Source organism: Pararge aegeria, chromosome 11, assembly GCF_905163445.1.
Source record: "Pararge aegeria chromosome 11, ilParAegt1.1, whole genome shotgun sequence".
Lineage (NCBI taxonomy): Eukaryota > Metazoa > Arthropoda > Insecta > Lepidoptera > Nymphalidae > Pararge > Pararge aegeria.
The window spans coordinates 7,515,974-7,539,064 of record NC_053190.1 but is presented as its reverse complement, the minus strand read 5'-3'; the positions used below and the strand labels follow the sequence as shown (position 1 = coordinate 7,539,064).

Below are 23,091 nucleotides of genomic sequence, written 5' to 3'. Positions count from 1 at the left end.
CGATTGCGACTTTATGCCACGTTTTTAATATGGCCCTTATTGAACAGGAATAATGGCAGGAAGGAGTATACTAGTATATTAATAACGTGAGTATCAACGTCATCTTGTATAAAGTTAGTTCATTGTAGTATTGTAACATGAACAATACAACAATGAACAAGTACATTGTCAACATCTCCTGAGAATGCTCCGGTTTCGGAGAAAAAAAGGTCTTCGGCAATGTAGAGTACATTGCGGAGTGGAGCATAAGGATTGAAGAAATTAAATTACACCATACAGATTCTCGTGCTTTTCGCGGAATATAGCAAATTAAGCTTATTTTTCATAATATATTATGGATTTCCGCAAATTTACGCCCGCTTCTATCCAACTATAACTATAGGTTTTCGTGTTTAAACAATATATCTTTAAAATATTCAAACGGATACATACAAGGATAATAATATGACGTCAAGCTGGATGTCCCGGGCAGAATGTAAAGTACCCGCTCTCTTGTTATCAACCCATAACATATTTCAAAATTTTATATAATAAGACTCTATAGCTACAATTTGTCATTGAAAACTTCTTCAAAACGTTCCAAAAAAAAAATTGGCATGCAGACTTATACACCGCGAGTGAAACCGCGAGACGCAGCCCGAAGTATAAAATTTGGAGAAGAATCTGTCTCCGACGGAACATTAACTGCCCTGACCTAGATATGTATGGATACGCTTTAATACTTACATGTGTAATTTGTGCAGAGCCACGACAAAGCGTTGATAGTAGGCTGACGGTGGTGGAAACTGAAGGCATGAGGCATTTATCGTCGGAGCTCTCCGTAGTACCTAGACGACGCACTAATTCTTCGATCAAACCTGCAAATTGTATTACATATTAAGTGCTTGTTAACATTCATGGGCGTGCCCAGCTACCCCCACCTGGAAATATAGCAGAAAATGTATAAACTCTCATAAAAATGTATGGCGCCAATGATACAGACGGGTAAGAAGACAGAAAAAAAATACAGTTTTGGCCCTCTAAGAAAAAGTTCACAAAACTGCGGCGGATTATGTGACCTTTTAGACCAGATGCTGGGTACGCCCATGTTAACATTCACTGCTCGATTCACTTGTGTCGATATCTTATTTTGGGTATTTTACTATATCGTACGGAGTAAAATTCCCACAAAACATATGCCCACACCTTCTTCGACTTAACCTTAAAATAAACTATGCATATTTGTTACGTGCTGCTGTCTTCTTCATCTAGTGATTAACATTTTGTACTAGGTACGATTTGACTCCTGAATTGGTCTTAAAATTGTAAAGACTTCTGTTTATGATATTTTAACTGGCATATGATACTAATCGTTTATATCTTCCTGCCTCACATTTAAGCAGCGTTTACACTAAATGAAATTCTATGAGAGTATACTATGCCAGCAGTGGAACATTAAAACATGATTCATATATTTGTTATGTATATAGGTAAATAAAACTAACTGCAAACGCAAACACAAGTATAATAAACTGATTTTGATATAATTATTTACGAGGAGGAAATTTTTTATCAATAACCAATATGTTGTAACCCTTACCATGTTCGGCGAGCGGCGCCGGGTCAGCGTGCGCGCGTGCAAATCTGTCTGCGAGTGACGCAAAGCAACGCAGCGCAGCGTCAGCCACACGTGCGTCGCTATGACGCAACAACAATGACAGCGATGACACCGCGTCACCCACGCGTGCGTCACCCGGCTCCATCTTACCGCACACTCTGACAATAACAAAATAATACAGTTTACATTTTAACATTCACGTGTTCACACGCGACTTATCTACATCTAATTTCAGTTCCAAATTCATTTATAATAAGCACTTTTGAAACGTCAAGTCTGTACGTCTATTTACCACTGATACTCTACCTACAACACTGTGTGTCTGTTTACCATCAACACTACAACCGATTTGGAAGGCGAAACGAGAAGAACCAGGCAAAAACACAATAGCTGCTTTTTTCCATCATCAAGAATTTCTTAATTTTTCTATCTGGTCACAGAAGGTGGAGCCGGATGCTTCCAAACAACCTTGATACTAAGAAATTAGTCATTTGTATAATACCCTGGCTATAACTTACTTAAAGCTTACAATGAGAGAAAATGTCAAAAAAAAACTTGATATCTTAATTTTTTTTTCTAGGCAGCTATAGCCGAAATTGGCAGCCCTACATTCAATTGATGACAAAGGCGTAATGGCGTAAAAAAGGCGATGAAAAATCGTATTATTCATAATACTGCCAGTGCGTAGTTTTACATTGGGACAATGTGGAAGAAAGTGATACGGGCTACGGCTGTGGCCCGCGACCGAGCCTTTGTCAGTAATAGCAGTCACGGCCGGCAATTACAACTACAGCTGTCTAGACGTATGCATAAAAAAATAGAACTATACACTATTCGGTGATAATATTTTACCTCGACACTACAGCCATGGCAGAGTGAAGTGTATCCTTGTGCACAGAAGTGCCGTGGTGAGTTATAAAGTGCAGCACTGAAGGCAAACCACCTCCCTCCCACACCGCGCCGGCTTCGCGAGTGCACACCAACTCTAATACCTGAAACAAAAGAATTCCATGGTATCGCGAAAACTGGCTAACTATATGGAGCACAATAAACGCACCTCGTTTTAAATACATGTAGCATTTAAAGTAGAAAAAAGTTTTCGAATTATGAAATCAAGACAAATGTTAAAAAGTTATGCCACTTATGCTATATGATTCTGTCTTGATGGCAGAAGAGAATAAAACTGTGGATTTCTTGTGCTTAAAGGTAGTCCCTTTGAAGATCTGTGAAATCTGTTAAAAATTGAAAATCCTACAAACTGCTTTAAGTGTTGTAGGATTTCGAGTGTATGGAAATTGTTTATGCTGTACCCAGTGGCGAGCATAGAGGGTATGCACAGGGCATGCAGATCATTTAAATGAAGAAAATCTCCATTACTAGTTATAATTACTTAAGGCAAATTCAAATTCAAAATTTCTTCATTCATGTAGGCCTATCACAGGCACTTATGAAGTGTTCATACATGTATGTTTACATAATTGTAAGGGGATGGTGATAACTTCGTTCGCCAACTTAAACCTAATGCTACGAGGGTTCCAAACGCGCCCTGGTCTAAGAAGAGCCCACAACAAACTTAGGCGGGTAAACTGTTTTTTTGTTAGCACCATCTCACAGTAAAATTATATTAAGCTTTGAAGCTAGAGCAATTCACACCCAAGCTATTTTATCGTTTAAGTAATCCTTAACATTATATTAGGATTTTTCTTTTTAAGCTTACGTTTTATATAAACTTTGAACTTATATCACCAACAAATCTACCCGTGATTATGGGCAAACCCTCTTCTGCAGAGGCCTTTAGTCTAGCAGTATACTGGTTTAGGCTATTGATGACGTTAAAGTAAAACGAAAATAATTATTAAATGAGATTAAATATACATATCAACTTACTTTGATGCATTGTTCTGCAAGATCTTTACTTGTTCTGTTGTTAGGGTCAACTGTGAGTAGTCTACTGCATATGGCTTTCACAGCTCCCTCAATGGCTACTATTCTCCTTGTACATTCAGCTGCAAAAAATATCATTATGAATATTGCAGATCAATTGCAACATGTCTTATACCTATCTAAACCAACCACATGTTATAACCTTCTAGCAACCCTATACTATAATATGCATGTTACTTAACATAATCTTCCTATTGAGTCCACTTTATCTGTTGCTGAGAACAAACAGCAAGAGATAATAATATGTATTATTTTACCAGTCATAAAAAATAGAAAATGCATATTACACATAATAGGTACAAAATTACATTACAATAATAGATTGGCTAAAAAATTTAAATAAACAGTTTACAAGAATAAGTTGATTACCTGATACATCCAAGTAATAGGTAATCGCTCTAGCCGTCACCTCTAGTACATTGTCTGGTGCACAATCATCTAAGAAGATTTTACACAGGGCTGGTAAGAAGGTCCTTGGAGGGCAACTGAAAGGAAAATAAAAGTTTGTTGTATCTATGTACATATTATTGATTTATTCTGGCAATCACTCAAAAATATGGTCAGATAATATTTTTAAGTAGTGTTAAAATAATATTTTTTAACTAGCATAATACAATTTGTTTACAAATTGTACGTACAGATTGTATTACGTAAATTCTACACCCTTGAGGATTGTTTAAATAAAAACTTGTATAAGTATTTTATTTAATTCTTCAAAAACTACTACTTTTATGTAATCTCTGAACCCCCTTTAATATTATAATTGCTCCAGCCATTTCGGAAATTAATCTGAACAAATAGACTGTTTTTGTTATAAGTACCATAATATATATACTTTCATATGAATCTAGTGAAATCTGTTATTTTGACATTACAAACAGACACTTCCAACTTCGTAACATTTTCCAACCTTAATAATGATTTATTAGACTGTAAAGTTATTATTTATTATTATAATTTGCTGTAAGTAATCATTTTGAGAGAAAAAAACTTCACTGAATAAGTTTTAATATTTAAATTGTTATGATGATTGGGTAAGTTAATAAATTGCAATTTTTTTATTTCCGGTTAAAATGTTAATTAAAAGACGGTTTTTGAATGTTCATAAGTTAGTCTTATAAATTACTTCCACCAATCCTAAACTGAATTTCTGTAAGAATAAGAAGGATGGCTTGGACTTTTAAACTAGGTGAATTGATTATTGTTGTAATAAAACTTAAAATACGAAAGTAAAGTTTGTAATAAATGGTTCTAACAATACAATTTGTAGCATGGAAAACACTGTTTGTTGCTTAGTTTTATTATTATTTTTTTCAATCAGGCTAAAAATATGACCTGGAGGAGAACCCTTCAATGTCAGTGCATCTCATGAAATGCTAAATACTTGGTCTTAAAAAGGATATGTGTAAACATTTATATGCACCATGTCTCCACAACTATGAAGTCAAGTTACTTATATTTAACTAAACCTGCATTTAGACACAACCTAAAGCTGTTTGTATACAGCAACTGATGTATGACATAGCTTTCGGTATTGTTTGGATGATACCAGTCTAATGTTTATATTTACCTCTCAAAGCACCTATCTACATTATCAGACATTAATAGCAGCATGCAAAGCTGCTCAAGTGCTATTAGCTGCATATCCCGCTCATCTCCTTGCCCTGTGAGCAGCCACTCCAGTAACGTCTCTGGGTCCACTTCAGCCATCTTGAAGTACAAATTTCAACATTAGGTAATAATAAAGCATATAACAAAGGTTAAATTAATGGAAAACGATGATCAGGGCTTACACCATTTTAATTGATTCATTTCTTTCAATAATTTCAAACAAAAGAAAAAATAACAGTCACATAGTCCAATTTAATTTGCCAGATATGCCTGAATCATTTTACACCAGTTTAACCTTTGGTAAAGTGGACCTAGACTTCATAAGAGTTGATTTATTATAAATTATAGAAGAAAAAGGTTCAGATTACCTACTTAAATTTTAACGAGCCTTGCAAATAGAGTAAGCTCCCAGGGCTCCTAGATATAACTTATTTTCTGAAGGACAAATGTGAGGAATCTTTATTTTGAAGATGCTACCCATGGGTTTCAGAGCTATTTAATATGTGACCTTTAGCTTTATTAAATTTAAATTGCAATGGATATAAATTAAAATCTTCTACAATAACTTAATAAAATTTAATATTTAGTGTCCAGTGTTGGATACAAACTACAATTTTATATTTAGTTCCATAAAATCAATAGTTAATCTATAGCTAACAGTGTAGATGAAGAGACAAAGGAAAAGCTTGGAAGATGATGTTATAGAGGTGGTAGGGTAAACATGGTGCAGCACAGCACAATAGAGAATGGTGTGATTGCAGGACAAGCAAATTCAAATTCAATTAATGCAAATTCTAAATAAAGGCTATTATTATGATTATTCTATCACTCAACTCATACTGATTGTGTTTTTGTTAGTAAGCAAACTAGATGTTTCTTATCAGTAACAAAAAGTCTACAATATTATCCTAAATTTAATAGAGTACCACTATTATTTTAATAAATTTTTAAATAAAATAACAGAAATAATGATAAAATTATCATATTACCTTGAGGCTTTGGTGGTGTATTCACATAGACCTGCAAAAATTTGAATATCAATCGTAATTAACGCTTCAGGCATTAATTTACTTTTTCTTTGTTCTTATAATCATTAAAATTATTTTGAAAGCGAGTACAATTTAATCATTTAAAATATGTAGGTACATATTGTAGTTATCACTAATATTTAGGTATCCTAATTGCTTATCACATATTAAGACACAACAACACAAACATTTACAAATTTAAAATCTATGCCTTCTCTAGGTATTAATTTCTGTGATAAGCAAGTCCTAGATGAATGAATAAGAATAAAACTACCTATTTTTGGTATCAAGGGTAGCAGGACAACCCCATGTATTTTTTCCCTCTGTATATAAGTCTTTTACTGGACTATAATTACCTATTTAACCTCTCAGTTAGCTTGATTCGCACCAATTTAAATGGATAATGATCATAATGATACATATTTAACATCTAGAAATTATAAGTAGAAACAAGTTAAAGTCAGTCAGGAAGGCTTATAACATTTATCAATAAACTTGTTTTAGCAACAGTTTATATCCTACCCCTGTGTAGAAGTTTAAATGTTGTATAGCTAAATACAAATACTCATTGTTTACATACATACCTACATAAATAAGTTGAATGTACCTAATCGCTTTGTTATCCCTAAAAGGGTCGAATGTTCACTTTGGATAATGTGAACCTCTGATAAAGGGTATTTTTTAAACAATATGCTGACATCATGCTTGCATAAATTATATTAGTTAAGTAATCTTTTAAGTGAAAATAAAATTGCGATGTACTTATTATCCAAACGACACAATCGCAATAAAGTAGGTTACTACCTCAATAAACATTATTAAAATGATACCTTTCTCTTTTGGTCTACCCTTCCATTAAACTGACGGTGTCCTTTCTCTGTTCCAAGATAATGGAATGATTTTTGAATTATTATCTTTTTATGAGAATGAAAGCTATTAGGTACTAAAATATATATGGTTTATGTACAGTGCTCAATAGTGAGATTGACATCTACTTACATTCAATGAGCCATGACGCCAAGGCGTTTTCCAATGAAAATTTAACAAATAAATAACCTAACCGACAATATTTTCTTACTTTCAATTCTGATGCAATTCATTCACAAGTAAATCTAAAATCTAATTATTTTTTTCCAATTAAATAAAATCACCACACGAAATTGAATTACCACAAATCACAAACCACCACAAACACAGATTATAAATCACCATTTTTTATTTATTTTAATAGTAAAGAGGATACAAAGCAAAAGTATAGACTTTAAGACCGATGAGGATACAAACTTAAGTTTGTTTCATCCTATGCTTTATATTATGTCCGTTCATCTTAACTCGACGCGTAAACTGATTGGCAGTCCTAGAATATTCAGTGTCGGTTACATTTCGGTTACCATTTTATTATAATTATATAATTTAGCCTTATTAGAAGTATTACAATAACAATCCAAGAAGTCTTAAACTTGTGCACAACACTTAACTACACAGACCTTCGGTTTCGAAGGCCTGTGTAGCCTGCCTGTGTGTGTTTCGGTTTCTCCACGATAGCAAATAGTAAAAGATATTTAATTAAAACACGGTGCGTGCCGGGAGTCGAACTCAATATTTTCGACAGACTGTTTTAGATAAAAAACAGTTTTTATCTGCAACATTAAAAGTACCTATCTCATTTAATTCTTTTTTAACCTGTGTTATTATTTTATAACAAGTAAGCAATTCACAGCAATCTTGATGTAATAAGTGATGATGCAGTCTAAGATGATAGTGGTCTAACCTATTAAAGGTTGGCAGTTATAAGCCCTAACCCTAATAAGATTCTACGCGATGCGTACCGAAACGCTAAATCGCTTGGCGTCACGGATTTATCGACAGAATCGTTTCTAGACTGGTTTTTTGTTACTATGATATTTAAAGGTGTCGATTTTGGCATTAATTATTCTTGAGCCATAGGTAATAGGACTGCTCGTTCCATTCTTTACCTACAAGCTACAACTACATAGTCCGTACTTAAAGAATCTCTGTGATAATTATTGGTACCTCAGATTGATACTGAAAAGAGCTAAGCTACCACAGTTAATAAATTGATACGTACTGTCTACCATTTGGCATTTACTGGTCTGTGCTGTCTATTGATATTGATATGACGATTGGTCGTATCTGTTCTGTACGGCGTACGCCGAGCTTGAATCCGTGGCCTTGAAATAAATTAAAAAAAAAATTGACTGATTCCAATATTGATTGGATTTTGATATCTCAACATTCAGCAAATTTTCGGGATATCTTTCCTATTATATTCTCGCGAATAATCTTTTGAACCGAGCATTAGGCCCTTTTAAAAATTAGTAGTTCCTATTTGTGACAGAATGAGTCGAGAAAAACGTGAACCTGATTATCCTGTAGAGTTAGAAACACAGTTTATAATGAAAATGCCCGTAGAGCCCGCTAAAGCTCTAAGAGATTTGATCAGATCTGGGGAAAATTTTAAAAATAGACTTACAATACAGCTGGATAATGATATGAGACATGGAGAAGTAAGATTTGACCATTGGTTGTTACACGCTAAAACCGTTGACTTACCTACCATTGTTGAATCATGGAAGACTATAGACAGAAAAAGTCTTTACAAAACTGCAGATATCTCTCAGATGATGATATGCAAGGAAGAACCAGATCCTCATACTGAGGAAGAGTCCCCAGCGAAAAATAAGAGAAAAGATCCCCACAAGGTTGATAAAAAATACCTATGGCCTCATGGTATAACACCACCAACTAAAAATGTAAGGAAACGGCGTTTCAGGAAAACTTTACGAAAGAAATGTTCCGAGGCACCTGAAATTGAAAAAGAGGTAAAAAGACTATTGAGGGCCGACAATGAAGCTGTCAGTGTAACATGGGAGGTGATCAAAGAAGAAGATTGCATTACTTCCAAAAATGAACCAACAACTTCTAAAGAGAAAAAAGGCAAAAGACAAACTAAAAGTTCAACTATTACAAAGCCACCTTCAAAAGTGGAAGATATATTTGGTGGTGCATTAAGTGACAGTGATGTTGAAGATGGTAATGTTAATGTTGAGATAGATGACAGCCGGCTTTCACTTTATGATGAACCTTTATCAGACACAAGTTCTATTCATGGGGTAGAACAAAGTAGGATTCATCAGTTAGCCACAGAATTCAAGTCTGAAATGTTTGTTACACCTAAGAAAAAGTCACAGTCACAGAAGAGCAGCAAACCTCATACCGTTGTTTCAGAGTCAAGTGGTCATTATTCAGAAGACTTCAGGCAACCAGGTAATAGCAGTGATTCAATTATTAAGCTGCAGCAACTCAAAACTGACCTTGAAGAATTGAAACAGAGGAGACAACGTACACAGCTAGAAATAGCTGGAATGGAGAATATGACATTGAGGCAAAGATTTCAAGATATTTTGAAAACATTAAATAAAGAAATAATAACTAAAGAGATTGAATACCAAAACTTAAAATCTCACTTGAAATAAACATCACAAGTTTATAAATTTTTTACGTGATAATTAGAACCATCTTTGAATGAAGGCACTATAATCCAAACTTTCAACAACTGAGCCCATAGAATCAGGGAGCATTTAAAGTATTACTATAACTTATAAACAAAAAAAATGTGTTATATAGGATGAATTCATGAGATTCAGACTACAGAGGTGTAGTTATAGGATCCTTTGAGACCCTTTTGGTATGGAATGTTAAAAATGAAAAAAAAAAACATTTTCTTTCAATGTAATATAATTTTGTGACTTGTTATCTTGCTATTTTGATGGTCTATTATAGTATTGGCCACTTCTTTACTAGTTCAAGTATTATATCTGAAACTTACATGTATTTATAACCTAAAAAACCTCAAGGCACATAAGGTCAGAGTTTCATTAGCTGCATATTGGTGAAAGTTTATTTTAAATTTTTTATTGATGACAGAAAGCTTGTAGCGGGCAGTTTAGATTATAGCATTATTCAGATGAAGCTGGGGAGGGATTATTGACTTTCTACTATAATTTATTCATATGATATATGTGTGCTTAATTATAACCAAAATATATGTTACTAATGTGCTGCCAAAGTAATTACTATCATTATTATTATTATTGTAGCTGACTAATGTTATTATAAATAAAGCATGCGTATCTACCAATTGAAATTTTTTGATTTGATGTACCTACATATAAACCTGTTAATAACTGACTTATTTAACCATATCAACTATAATGATTAATATTATGAGAATAATGTCATCATCCTCATCATCATTATATCAATTACCAGCCCGTTACAGGGTCTCCTCACACAATGAAAATGGTTTAGGCTGTAGTCCTCCAGGCTGGCTCAGTATAGATTGGTGGATAAGAGAATAGTAGAATTTATGTAAATTAGCTGGAACTTATACTATAACTTAACAATGGTGCTTTATTAGTACTAAAAGAAGTGCTGTCATTTTTACTCTGTGAGTCTGTAACTGATGGAAAAGGATAGCACTATATTTTAATAAGTCAGTTAAGATTAAATCATGAATACCTGGAAACACAAATTTAAAAAAAATAGCTGTAACCTTGGTCAAGGGGAAAAAAGGTATTTTTTTTTCGGACTGTTGGTTCTTGAGAGAAGCATGTTTCGTTTCAAAGGATTGTTTACTAGTGAGCATATTATTAGAACTTATTCGGCGTACAGACCACAGACTACAGTGTAATTGAATATAAGGTTAAAGACTATAGAGATAGGTAGGTACAAACTCTAAGGCAGCGATTACACTAAGTTTTATGTGCGTAGCTTCCATACGATTAATTTTTAGAGGCACTTAGTCCATAAATTACGTGGCGTGTTTTTTTTTTTAATTTTCGGCTTCTTCGTTACCGATGATCCCCTCATGTCCTGGAACCCAAAGTAGAATGACCCTGTTGGTTAATACCAGGGTATTCAACATTTGCCTTCAGTTTTCTACTAACTTTGAGTTCAGTACCTCAGAAGATAAGACAGAAAGTGCTGTCCGAATGGTTATAAATGTAGACAGGTTTCCGCACATTCAATTATTGCGAAGACCTCTGCTTGGAATCTGGAGGCGTAGTCAGTAAAATTAGGAAATCGGAAAAAATTTGTGAGCTAACAACATTGCATGGGTGTAAAATTAGACATGCGCGGGGCGTTTTTACTTTTTTTGGACACAACCTCAATAATGGCTGACTAAGGATTTCGTATGTTCTTAATTCAATGGTCTGCGGTTAGAAAATGCTGTTGCCAAGCAACTAAAAAGCCTAATAGGTACTGTACACAAACATAAAATATAGCATCACTGGCCTCTATTGTAATTCATTAGTAGTAGGATGAAAACAATAAATTAAAAAAGGACTAAATCGAAGTCCTATAATTTGGTTTTATAAGTAGAGTTTGTATCTGAAGTAAATACCCACGTATTTATTTCAGATACAAAGATTTGCTGACTACAAAATGTCTCTCCCAGATTTAGCCGCACAAATAGTCAATAAGACTATAAATGAATTAAGTGAAGATACCGCTCGAACTATCATTATCGTTGGAAGCAAATCAGTTGTAAGTATAAATGAGGAACAAAAGTTAAATAATTACCGAGATTTCGTTTGCATTTATTTACGAATAGTCTCAGAATCGTCCGGGGAATAGACGAGGAAGAGTTCCCAACCCACGTAGGTACGTTATTCTTATGGTGGGCTATCCTACTGTCAGTTTGTGGAAAATTAATTGGTCCGAAGTCATAATACTATTGGCATTATATCAACTTGCCTACACAATAAAAGTTGGATATGTTAAAGTTAGTTTGTTGGTTCGCATAAACTTTAAAAATGATCTGATGATTTTTTGCATAGTAAAAGAAAAAGCGGAAAAATAAATCTAGTTAGGAACGCGGAAAAAATTATCGCTTGCGAAAAAATTACTATATCTAATTACTAGATTTTTTAATATAACGATTTTAATTTTTATTTGCCTTTTAAGACATTAATGGCAATGAAATTTATTTTACTGAATGTTTTTTCTAAATACGTAATTTTGAACCAGCTAATTTTAAGGGATTTTAAATAAATTTTTATGAAGTTTTAATGGGGTTTGTTTTTTTTTCTAGGGTAAGTCTAATTTACTATACAGCTTTCTCGAAAAATCCGAGAAACCCCGAGAGACGATAGTTCTAGAATATTCATTCGGCAGAAAATCATCTCAAAAGCAAGGTATCGAGAAAACTATTTGTCATGTATGGGAATACGGTGGAAAATTAGAAATGCTGAAAAACGTCTTAGATTCGGTTCCAGTGCGTGGGAGATTTTATTATTGTGTAATGGTCGATCTGAGTAAGATTAAAACCATGTGGCATACATTAGAAATTTGTATAAAAACGATCAGCGAAAATTCTACGGATACTACCCCTGAATTGATTTTAATTGGAGGAAAATACGATGCTTTTAAAAACTACGGTAAGTTTTTTAATTTAAGACCTTGAAATTAATTGGAATAAGCAGCGTAGTAATAACGAAAAATTCCAGATAGTGACATGAAGAAAATGGCTTGTACTACATTAAGGAGCGTGGCTTTGCTATACAACGCACATTTATTATTTTATTCAAACAAGGAACCCCAGTTAGTAAGAAAAGCGAAAGAAATGCTGTATAATATTGGATTTGGTAACGGTATTCCACTTCGGGAGAAGAATACAAATTATACCAAACCTTTGATGATTCCGAAGGGATTAGATAATTGGGATAGCATCGGTGTTCCATTATCTACTTTCGAACAGGTTAGAAGGTATTTATTGATTATGCTATTAATAACTTCTCGGAGGTCAACACTCCATTTTATTACACTGGTTATTTGTGAGACGTATCTAAGATATCACTGATTTAGGTTAAGTCCAATGTTGTTAGAAATGTGAAATCACTGGTGACGATTCAAAACTCTTTTCAGATAAAACTACGTCATTTATCTCGAATACCCTCCGAAACGGAAATCAAACCGGAGGTTAGGGGGTTACAACAAAGCCACTCTGAACCGACCCTAGACACACTGGCTGCTCTCAAGTATGAGGAGCTGCATAACTTGGAAACGTTTGATCCATCAATTGATGATTATTTAATGTGCCTACATTAGTGTAAAACTTGAATTACGTGCTTATTTCTGTATTTTGTTTGTTGACTATAAAATACATGCATATTTTAAATAACATGCACATTTCTGATTGCTACGTAACGTAATCAAACAAGCAAAGTAACCGATATTAGCCTAGTGTGTGTGCCAGATTTTCTTCCATGGAGACCAAGTTTGATCCTCGGCAAACACCACTGACCTTTCGGAGTTATGTACGTTTTTAATCTAAGCAATTTAAATATCAATTGCTTTAAAGGTGAAGGAAAACTTCGTGAGGAAACCTGCACGCCAGTGTTCTCTATAATGTTCTCAACGGCGTTTGAAGTCAACCAATCCGCAGTTGCTTAGCGTGGTATACTGCGACCTAAACACTTCTCATTCTGTGTGTCGACCGGTAATGGGTTGGAAAAAATGATAAAATTATAGTAGTATTATTTTTTTTTTATTTAGTGTTATTTTTTCTTGCACGCAAACGCTTGTCCAAAACACGTAGAGCTCGGCGCGCTGGTCCATGTTCCGATATTGCCACGCTTGTCAGAAGACATCGGCGCGCCAACGCCATGTCTCCTGTCGACTAATCATGCAACAAAATATAAATAATGGTGGATGTGCTAGTCTCAAACCGATTAGCGATAGTTTTACACTTCAAAATGTCATTATGTACTGTTTTTTTGTTGTATTTATTTTTTATTATTCTTTATCTAATTTGAATTAATATAGGATTTTTATGTTGTAGGTTTTAAGAAGGGTGTTCTTTATTGATCATTTAGGTCTTCGGATAATCATGGTTCAGGTTTTTTTTTATCACTCGACGTCGTACGGCGTACCGGAAGGCTAAATCGCTTAGAGTCTTTGTCGGTAGGTAGGGTGGTGACTAGACGAGCCGAAGTCGCTCAGTTTGTGCAAAATAAATTATTTTTCTGGTCTAGTCTGGTGGGAGGTTTTAGCCGTGGACAAAGATGTGCTGCTAAGCTATTTATCGTTCAGGTACGATGTCGCGTAGAAAGCGATTAGGAGTATGGGTTTAATATAAATGCCATACCCCAAACGGGTTAACCTAGGTTAGACTGCATCATCACTTACCATCAGGTGAGATTGCAGTCTGAGCTAATTAACAAGGAATAAAAACAGAAAAGATTATTAAAGGGCGGTAAAAAATATAAATAAAGCCCCCCCGGGACTCCGGCTTTCACAATAATGAGGCCATTAACCCATTGCATAGCTAAGATCAGACCTCTGTCACGACTCACGGTAAAGTGGAATTAGAACTTTGACAGTCCAATCTGCCCCAGTGCGGGTTGAAGGGCAGGTGACCACTTTGCAACCTTTGCAGCTTAAAGTTATAGGCTAAAACAAATATATGGATGAAACACTTACCAAGGCAACATGGGCCAAGTTGAACCAGATGTTAGCTCGAGATTCTGGATTTACAGAATAATAGAGTGCTTGTCTGAAACACGGCAGCGTTAGGTCCCATTGATTGCAATAGAGGCAGCACAATCCCAAGTTATTATAGATTTCTGGGCCAGCAGGAGTCGTTGCCAGGAGCCGTCTGAAATTTTTTCCTCTAGGGGTTTAAGCTGTAGTCCACCACAATAGCTCAGTGCAAATTGGTGGACTCCACACGCCTTTGAGAACATTATGGAGGAATCAGGAATGCAAGTTTCCTCACAATGTTTTCCCTCACCGTTGAAGCAAGTTATATATTAATTTAAGATTATTTTATTTAAGTATGCCGTGGTAATTTCTAGAAGCTTTAAATCAGCTGTCTTTCTCTTTTGTTGTTACCTGTATAAAAATAAAATAAAAATTGCTTGGAAAGCGAATAAGAAAGTTAGTGTACGTGCCTTTGTAACATACCTGTAATATCTTAAGGCAATTTCTGGTTGATCGTTATAGAAGTTGTACATAGCTATATTTGCGATAGCTTCCATGTTTGACGGATCCTCGGTAGCTACCATTCTGTAATACTTAACAGCAACAGCCATGTTTCCCATTTGCTCATGAATTCTCGCTTGTTCCAATAAAAGGGGAGTGTACTCATGGAATACAGACAGTCCTTGTTTACACACTTCCAAGGCTGATAGGGGCTGATTAATAGTAACATACATAGCGATTAACCGCAAATAAATTAGAATGTGTTTATTCTGATTGAGCGACTTTCTTAGGCATTCTTCTACGTTACGGTAGACTCCAAGAGACTCATAACATCTTGCAAGTGAGAAGTTCCACCACCAATCTGGTGTGTCTGCTGATTTTTGAGCTTGAAAGGCGACCTCCATAGCCTTTATAATAATAAACGGTTATTTTTTTATTTATTAAAAATAAAAACAAAATGTTTTTGTATTATAACAAATCCACCATCTCGTATTGTCGTTTGAATCTAATTGATAGTTAGTGTAATTGTCCACCAATTCGCACTGGGCCAGCGTCGTGGACTGCGGCCTCAACCCCTCCTCATTGTGGGAGAAGACCCGTGCCCTGTAGTGGACCGGTAATTGGTTGATAATATGACGATTGATGCTAAAAGAATGTTACCTCTGTTCTCTTTATTGCACTATACTGAACTTTTTACGACAATTAATGTTACTACTTATATAATTAATAAATTCATTAATATATACTTTAAAGTATAAACTATATCAGGATATAATAATAATAATAATATCTTAATTTTATCAGAAAAACGTATACATTTCATTAGTGTGAAGCCCTGTCTCCTTCGGTAGTTTAAACTGTGTTACAGGAGGCAGTGTCTTCCTTATATCTATGGTCTTAATATATTTACTTAATATAATAAACAAGTACTGTTTAGATCATTGATAGATTTTATAAATTAAAAATTCATATAAAAAAAAATTCGGAACCGACAGGATTCATTCCATTCCAATCATTTCCATCATTTTTCGGAACGACATTGATAGATTGTTGGTTAAAATGCGATCGTCTGGATATCTGGATAGTCTTTCTAGTTTCTATCTAAAAGGAAATTTGAATTAAATCTAGTTTACCGAAAACAGAAGTAAAATAACAGACTCCTTGATATTCTTCCAATGCGCAAATTTAAGTGTAAAAAGTTGAACCAACCTTGCGCACGTTTCCTTCACAGTAGTATATGTACTCAAATAATGTCTTTGCGGCAGGGATGAATGATTTATCATCTTTGTTAAGGAATCTGAGCGTAATTGGTGCATCCAAAACTGAGGTACTTCCCACAGCTAAAGCAGTAGCAGCTCGCGAAGCCCTAGCCGCGGTATGGAGTGCAGTTCTTGCAGTACGGACGTGTGCTGTATTAGTACCTGATCTTGATGCCAAAGTTGCAGTTACATGAGGGCCTTCCTATAACATTGTATTCAGTTAAAGAGTGCAACACTACGTTGAAAGGACTAATTGCGTCACACAAAATCTAAAACATCAACAAAAAATATTCAATACAAAATCCCCTGTAACTCAGGGTCGCAAAGAGGTCAAAGGTCCCCAATCCCCTTTGTCCATCGTCATAAAACTCTAAGCACAAGTCTGATGCTTAGTTAGAAGCGGAAAAGGATATCATCAGCATCATTAGCCTAATAACATCCCACTACTGGACACAGGTCCCTTCATTCATAGGAGAGCATAGACTCAGCAAGCAGGATCTGGAGTTCGGACTTTAACGAATATTATCACTAAATTTGAAAGTAACCGGGACCGAAGGCTTAACATGCTCTCTGGAGCACGTAAGTTGACCCTACCAATTTCCTAATTCCGGGCTGGTACTGCTGGCACTCGTGACACGTAGCTTAACATGCTAACTAGACCAACGAGACAGTTTAATAAGCCTGGTTATAAGTTAGTTCCGAGAGTTACTACTACTTACTGCATATGCAGTTTTTATTGCTCTTTGGAATGAAGTGCCCTGTCGAGGCGTCTTGGCCACCGTCGTTGATGTTAAGTCGTCTTGTGCAGGCATATAATTTACTTCTTCATATCCATTTCCAGCAATTTTAGCCTGAATAGTCATAGCTCGCATTCTTATGTACTCTATCATTCGATCGCTTTTAGTTTGAAGCACCACATCACATAACTTAAGACATTTATCAAACTCTCTTGTTTTATATAGATTTAATATTTTGTAATCAGATTGTACTTCCATTTTATTAATCGACTCGACTGCTTTGTCTGTGTTGGGGCGAGTTAGTTGCTATGCAACATAACCTAGAATATCAGGCTGAAAATAAATACACTTTTAACCTTATACATTACTTTTCTGGGATACTATATAGGTCATGCAAATAATACTTATACCAACAGAGCGATTCATAGATACAATTTCGAAAAAAAGAAAAGTGTTCTATAGTTTCAACCTATTCTTACTTATTTATTGTAGAGTAAAATAAAAGTCTAGAACAAACTAAATACCTAATGTAATTAAAATTTTATGAAATCGCCGTATTTAAATGATAAAAAGTGTAACATACAAAAGTTCCATTAATTTATCACACTTCGTTTGATTTTATTCGGATCATAGCACTTTAGCATTGACTTAATGGGACTTAAGTACACTCCGTTTACGGAGTTTTCTCGCAGTGTTACACTTAAATGTGTCAGAGGTTGGAAACATGTTAAAACATCTCAGTTTCATATTTAATCGAAATCAAATATGGATTGGTACAAGACAACGAAAATTTTGTGGCGTATAAGATTAGACTAATATCGATTGATCCGGGATCCTATTTTTAAGGTGAAGATAGTATGTATATGACTAGTTACAGTAAGATTTATCAATCTGGAAAAGCAGCAGTACCGATTGCTGGCGATCGGGAAATGCTTTAGCGATCAAGTAATAATATAATCTGCAAACATATATTAAAAGTTAATGTAAGTACAAAAAAGGTTGGCAACAACTGCGAATAGCTCAAGGAGTCTGAATAAAATGGGAACATTTTCATGTTAATCTCAGTCACAGGCGAAAAGTCTGACGAAAACGTTCCAAGATGTTCATAAGAAGTTTTTTATTACTGCTTTGTATTAGTAATTTCCTTGTAGCTGAATCATGGCGAAAACCTGGCTGCCATAGAATGGGTTAGTTTATTCCTTTTTTTGTATACACTAGTGTCCTGCCAAAAAAAATCCACTAAAAGATACATCAACCACATAGCAAAAACCACGATTCGTATAAACCATAAATACCCTTATAATTTACATTGTAAATAGTTTTTAGCGCCTGCTACTTTAATATTCCGAACAAATAAAAATTGCTATTGAAAAATTAGTGGCAATAACTAACCCCCGTCTTACTATTAAAAAATATAATTAATTACTGTACTGGCGTCCTAAATATGAATATAAGTAAATAATATTATTATCAACTCACTCATGCAACTAATGTGTAGAAATACTTTCATAAGATCTCTGATCGTTAACCAAGTCTACACCTGCTTATTACTAACACAGTAAATATATAGGGTAAAGAAATTTCTAATATAGGCCATTTTGTCAATTTTCAAAGGCTTGCGTTGTGCAGTTAAATATATAGCACGCTAGTCTTAAATGTTTTAAATATGATTTGCTTCTTATAGGTCATACCAAAACAATAAGTATACCCGATTGCGTCGAGTTTAAAATAACAACGAATGCATGTAGCGGATACTGCGAATCTTGGTCACTGCCAAGCATCATGTTGGGTTTCAAGAGACACCCCGTCACTTCTCTTGGACAATGCTGCAATATAATGGAGTCAGAAGACGTAAGATTTTGTTTATCTAAATTTCTAATGAATACAAGCATAACTAAGGTCAAAGCAAAGCGTCCAACAGGGTCCACGATGCGTTGCTAACCAATGTCCAATTTGCCTTCACCAAAAGTACTGTGATCCGTTATGATGATGATGAAAAGTCCTGTGATCCGTTGCAAGTACGACGATTGAAACGGCCGACTCAGACGCGTTGGTTATGTTCGTCTTCATACTCTACCAAATACTGTATACTTAAACTTACAAGTAGTTGGAGCCATACGAAATAAAAAAAAAAACGCTTTGTGCAAACAAAATTTCATTCGTTCTATTTATGTTGCTGACAAGCGGTGATAGCCTAGCGGGTAAGGCTTCGGCTTTCCTTCCGTGGAGACAGAGTTCGAGCCCCGGTACGCGCCGCTAACTTTTAAGAGTTATGTTCGTTTTTAATTTAAACGATTCAAATATCACTTGATTTAAACGGTGAAGGAAAACATCGTGAGGAAACCTGCATGTCTCAGAGTTCTCCATAAGGTTCTCAAGGTCGTGTGAAGTCTACCAATCCACACTTGGCCAGCGTGGTAGACTTCTAAGAGGAGACCCATGCCATGTAGTGGGCCGATAATGGGTTGGTGATGATAATGATGATGTGTTGCTGACTCTGTTCAGTCACAAGCAGGTTACAAGAATTAATAGAACTGTTAACTTTTAGTGAGGTCACTTCTCTCTCAATAGGGTAGGTCTCGAAGTTCAGGTATATAGCGGTGTCTCGTTCTAACGGGGCGCCGTTACTGAATTATTCAGTCTGACAGAAACCATTCTGAATTTATGATGATACTAATTTCAGTAGCGACTGAAATAAGACTACCTAATTCCTCCAAGTGTAACAGCAATTTAATTGGGATGTGCTTGCCGAGAACCAGTAACGTGCACAGGGTTTGCATAAAGGAGGAAGATGGCATAAAATTGAAAAATCCTTCCCCTCCGAGTTTTACAAATTTTTAGGGTATGCTGTGCTTTTGTGCATATATGAAGTTCACGCCACTGCCTAGAACATCATTAGGTATATTATTAATTCTTGTTGGTCCTGGAAGACCAATTTTCTTCCTCACAATTAGTATTGCTAGATACAGGTAGGTACTCGGTATTCTAGGTACCTATATAGTTATTCTTAGTTTCAATTAAGTAAATTTTCTTTTTCAGATTCCTGTTAAAGTATTATGTTTGGACGGAGAAAGAAATTTAATTTTTAAGTCTGCCGTGACTTGTGACTGTTATCATTGCCAAAAAGAGTAAATTTTATGGTTCATATGCTTACTTACCTACATACTGAGTTAAATAATTAATCCGAATGTATATTTTGTCTTACGTCTCTGTACTTAGTCTTACGTTTTTGATTTTAGCATGGCAATAATTAAGTGTAACTTGTATTACCATTTATACAAATAAACAAATCAGACGACTCTATTTTTTTTAATTTCCATTTCCTCTTTCATCAATAGATTCCGCTACCGTTATTCGAATCTTGCGGATTGGGGACAAAACCAACTTGGCAAAAGCCTGTTCATTGGTAATAATAGGGGACAGTGGGGTTGTTTTTGAATATTGCGCCGAATTGGGGTCGAAAGGAGGATGTCCCCTGTCCCCCATGCATTTGAGATTCATATCCAAACTCCCATAGAACCTAACCTAATAATAAATATTACTCTGAGTACTAAAATATCAACTTTAACGAAAGGCCTTTATTACGACTCGAATCCACGCCGTTAAAAATAATAATTAGATTGCAATGAGTTACATACATGACATGAACATGATATTGTTGCAATTATACTGTACCTAATTATGTACCTACACAAATCTCTAAACTTCGATAATACTATACGATTAATAGGATACTAAGTTAGTGAAGTGTAAGTTAGAAACCCTAACTAGGGAAATCGACGGAGTACAATTAATAAAATTATAAATAATATAATTTGCAACTTTTACCAACAAAACCTTTAATCTCTGCAAAAATAATATATTTTTTGATATAGTTCTGAACAACATAGGGCAGTTAATTATATTTCAAAATAAGTCTTCATTCCTATTTAGTAAAGTTACCGAGGCACAGGCGGACATGCACCGAGTAATCCAACTAGAACGTATTGCTTGTATGTATTTATTTGTTCCTTATTAATACTATCGTTATTTGTGTGAATGCGAAGGAACAGGGTCCCCCACTTTATAAATTTGCGTAATACTTTTATCATTGTGAACGACACGCACTAGTGAGTCCGTATATTCCATGTGATGCCAGAAAGCTACATAATGGTAACCGTATATCGGGCTACAGTATATAGTTTAGTAAGTAAGTGCTGTTGTAACCACGAGTGTAGTTACGTAAGGACTATATTGAAAGCAGTATTCACAAAATATGAATGCCCTAAAACCTCGAAGCACATGAGACATACATGAAAAACAAGGAGCAAAAAAAAACACGATGATATTTATGCCCCAGAAGAAGTTATTTTAAATATCAGTAACATCAAAATATCTTAAAAATTATTTAAAAAGATCAGTAACAGTGTGCAATAAGTATTATTAAATAGAAAAACAAATTTAAAAAAAAAAGCTGCAATAAGAAGAGAAGTAAAGTGATGGTGATTCAGTGAAGTGAACAAAGGTTTATGTTACCCATATATTTTTTTGTGTCATAAGAAAATATTAAAATTTTATAACCGTTTTATATATGAGATTATATTTTCGTACTCTCTTTGGTTCACGTAGATGCTATAAAGATACAATGATAATATAGTACCCGTAGCCGTAGAGCTAGATAATGGAAAATAAATCAACTTTTATATCACTTTAATGTTAATAACTTACTACGCCCTGAGCAGTATGGCTTTATTACAGGTCCTAGCGCAACGGATGCAGGCGCTGAACTTATAAAACATGTTTATGTTGCCTGGGAAGGTTCACAGAACGTCATGGGATTTTTGTAATCTATCTAAAGCATTCAATTGTATTGATCATAAAATTTTGCTTCCTAAGCTAAACCACTATGGTATCAAAAACGTTGCACTAAATTTATTTGCTTCTTATCTCAGCAATAGAACCCAAAGGGTTTGCATAAATTACACGAAGTCTCAGGGTTCAAATACCTCAATGGATGTCCCGCAAAGCTCGATTTTGGATCCCTTTCTGTTTTTAGTTTACATAAATGATCTACCATACCATGCCAGTGGAACATGCAACATTGTATTGTTTGCAGATGATACATCTCTAATTTTTAAGATTGCCAGGATTAAAGAAAACTCTCACTGCTTCTCTGTCAACCACTTACTTTAAAATGCAAAAAAAAAACAAAGTGTGTCGAATTTATCTTACCAAATGTAAAGACAATTGATAAAAATATATGATCAATGGAGAATCAATAAAAATGGTGACCTCCACAGTTAGTCTGGGCATGACATTGATAAAAAATTACAGTAGGATGCCAATATTTTTATTATTTATTAGATAGAATGCTGATGTTGAAATAGCTAGGCTTGTTTATTTTGCGCACATTCATTATGTCTGTCCTACGGGATCTCGTTATGGGGCAAAGCTGCTGATATCAAAACTATATTTATATTGTAGAAAAGAGCTGTACGATCACAATATAAAATTAAAACACGCGAATTCCACCGTGAGTAATTTAAAGAAATAGGTATACTTACTGTAGCTTCACAATATATTTATAATAGTTTAGAATTTGTAAAACAACATATTCATCTTTATAAACAATAAGGGGATATAAAAAGTAGACTTAAAAGAAATGTTCATAATGTGTCATCTGCATATCGTCTGCGAATGGTACAGAAGTTATTTGTGGGATTGAGTATACGCTTTAATAATATGATTCCTAAGATAATTTTAGACCTACTAATGCATAAGTTTAAATAATATGTCAAAAAAACATTTATTACAGCGAGGTTGTAATACAATTGGTGAATTTCCGCTTCCGCTTTCATCTCTCACAAGATAGAAAAATGAACGTTAAAATGTTGATGTTGGAAAAGACCAACTGCTGAGTTTCTTGC

At 34.7% G+C, this 23,091-nt stretch overlaps 5 protein-coding genes across 12 annotated transcripts in view; 3 read left to right on the top strand and 2 right to left on the bottom strand.

Moving 5' to 3' along the window:
• Window positions 1-7,354, bottom strand: part of LOC120627393 (E3 ubiquitin-protein ligase Ufd4) — a 45,126-nt gene extending 37,772 nt beyond the window's left edge. For 6 of the 8 annotated variants that reach the window (XM_039895388.1, XM_039895391.1, XM_039895393.1 and 3 more), the window contains exons 1-8: window positions 7,180-7,354; window positions 6,142-6,172; window positions 5,112-5,251; window positions 3,911-4,026; window positions 3,485-3,603; window positions 2,450-2,589; window positions 1,580-1,755; window positions 727-857 (exon numbers count right to left, since the gene is read on the bottom strand). In XM_039895388.1, coding sequence (XP_039751322.1) covers window positions 727-857; window positions 1,580-1,755; window positions 2,450-2,589; window positions 3,485-3,603; window positions 3,911-4,026; window positions 5,112-5,251 — 822 coding nt within the window. In that variant the 5' untranslated portion in view covers window positions 6,142-6,172; window positions 7,180-7,354. Of the gene's footprint in view, window positions 1-726; window positions 858-1,579; window positions 1,756-2,449; window positions 2,590-3,484; window positions 3,604-3,910; window positions 4,027-5,111; window positions 5,257-6,141; window positions 6,173-7,010; window positions 7,079-7,179 lie in introns of those variants that run through there. The other 2 variants (XM_039895390.1, XM_039895389.1) reach the window with 2 other exon arrangements.
• Window positions 7,355-8,340: 986 nt separating this feature from the next.
• On the top strand, window positions 8,341-10,342 carry LOC120627395 (transcription initiation factor TFIID subunit 7-like). Its single transcript, XM_039895396.1, has one exon. It carries the CDS (start codon window positions 8,541-8,543, stop codon window positions 9,675-9,677), a length of 1,137 nt encoding a protein of 378 aa, XP_039751330.1. The 5' UTR covers window positions 8,341-8,540; the 3' UTR covers window positions 9,678-10,342.
• Window positions 10,343-11,492: 1,150 nt separating this feature from the next.
• LOC120627347 (cytoplasmic dynein 2 light intermediate chain 1-like) lies at window positions 11,493-12,774 on the top strand. Its single transcript, XM_039895333.1, has 3 exons — window positions 11,493-11,751; window positions 12,299-12,644; window positions 12,718-12,774. Exons 1-3 carry the CDS (start codon window positions 11,650-11,652, stop codon window positions 12,723-12,725), a joined length of 456 nt encoding a protein of 151 aa, XP_039751267.1. The 5' UTR covers window positions 11,493-11,649; the 3' UTR covers window positions 12,726-12,774.
• Window positions 12,775-13,753: 979 nt separating this feature from the next.
• LOC120627403 (tetratricopeptide repeat protein 8) lies at window positions 13,754-22,800 on the bottom strand. Its single transcript, XM_039895405.1, has 6 exons — window positions 22,729-22,800; window positions 17,168-17,518; window positions 16,399-16,650; window positions 15,172-15,401; window positions 14,689-14,863; window positions 13,754-13,885 (listed from the first exon to the last, which is right to left on the bottom strand). The coding sequence occupies exons 2-6, from the start codon at window positions 17,441-17,443 to the stop codon at window positions 13,754-13,756; spliced, it is 1,065 nt and encodes a 354-aa protein (XP_039751339.1). The 5' UTR covers window positions 17,444-17,518; window positions 22,729-22,800.
• LOC120627348 (thyrostimulin alpha-2 subunit) lies at window positions 18,221-20,340 on the top strand. The gene is made up of 3 exons (XM_039895334.1): window positions 18,221-18,372; window positions 18,870-19,036; window positions 20,225-20,340. The coding sequence occupies exons 1-3, from the start codon at window positions 18,285-18,287 to the stop codon at window positions 20,315-20,317; spliced, it is 348 nt and encodes a 115-aa protein (XP_039751268.1). The 5' UTR covers window positions 18,221-18,284; the 3' UTR covers window positions 20,318-20,340.
• Window positions 22,801-23,091: the final 291 nt, after the last annotated feature.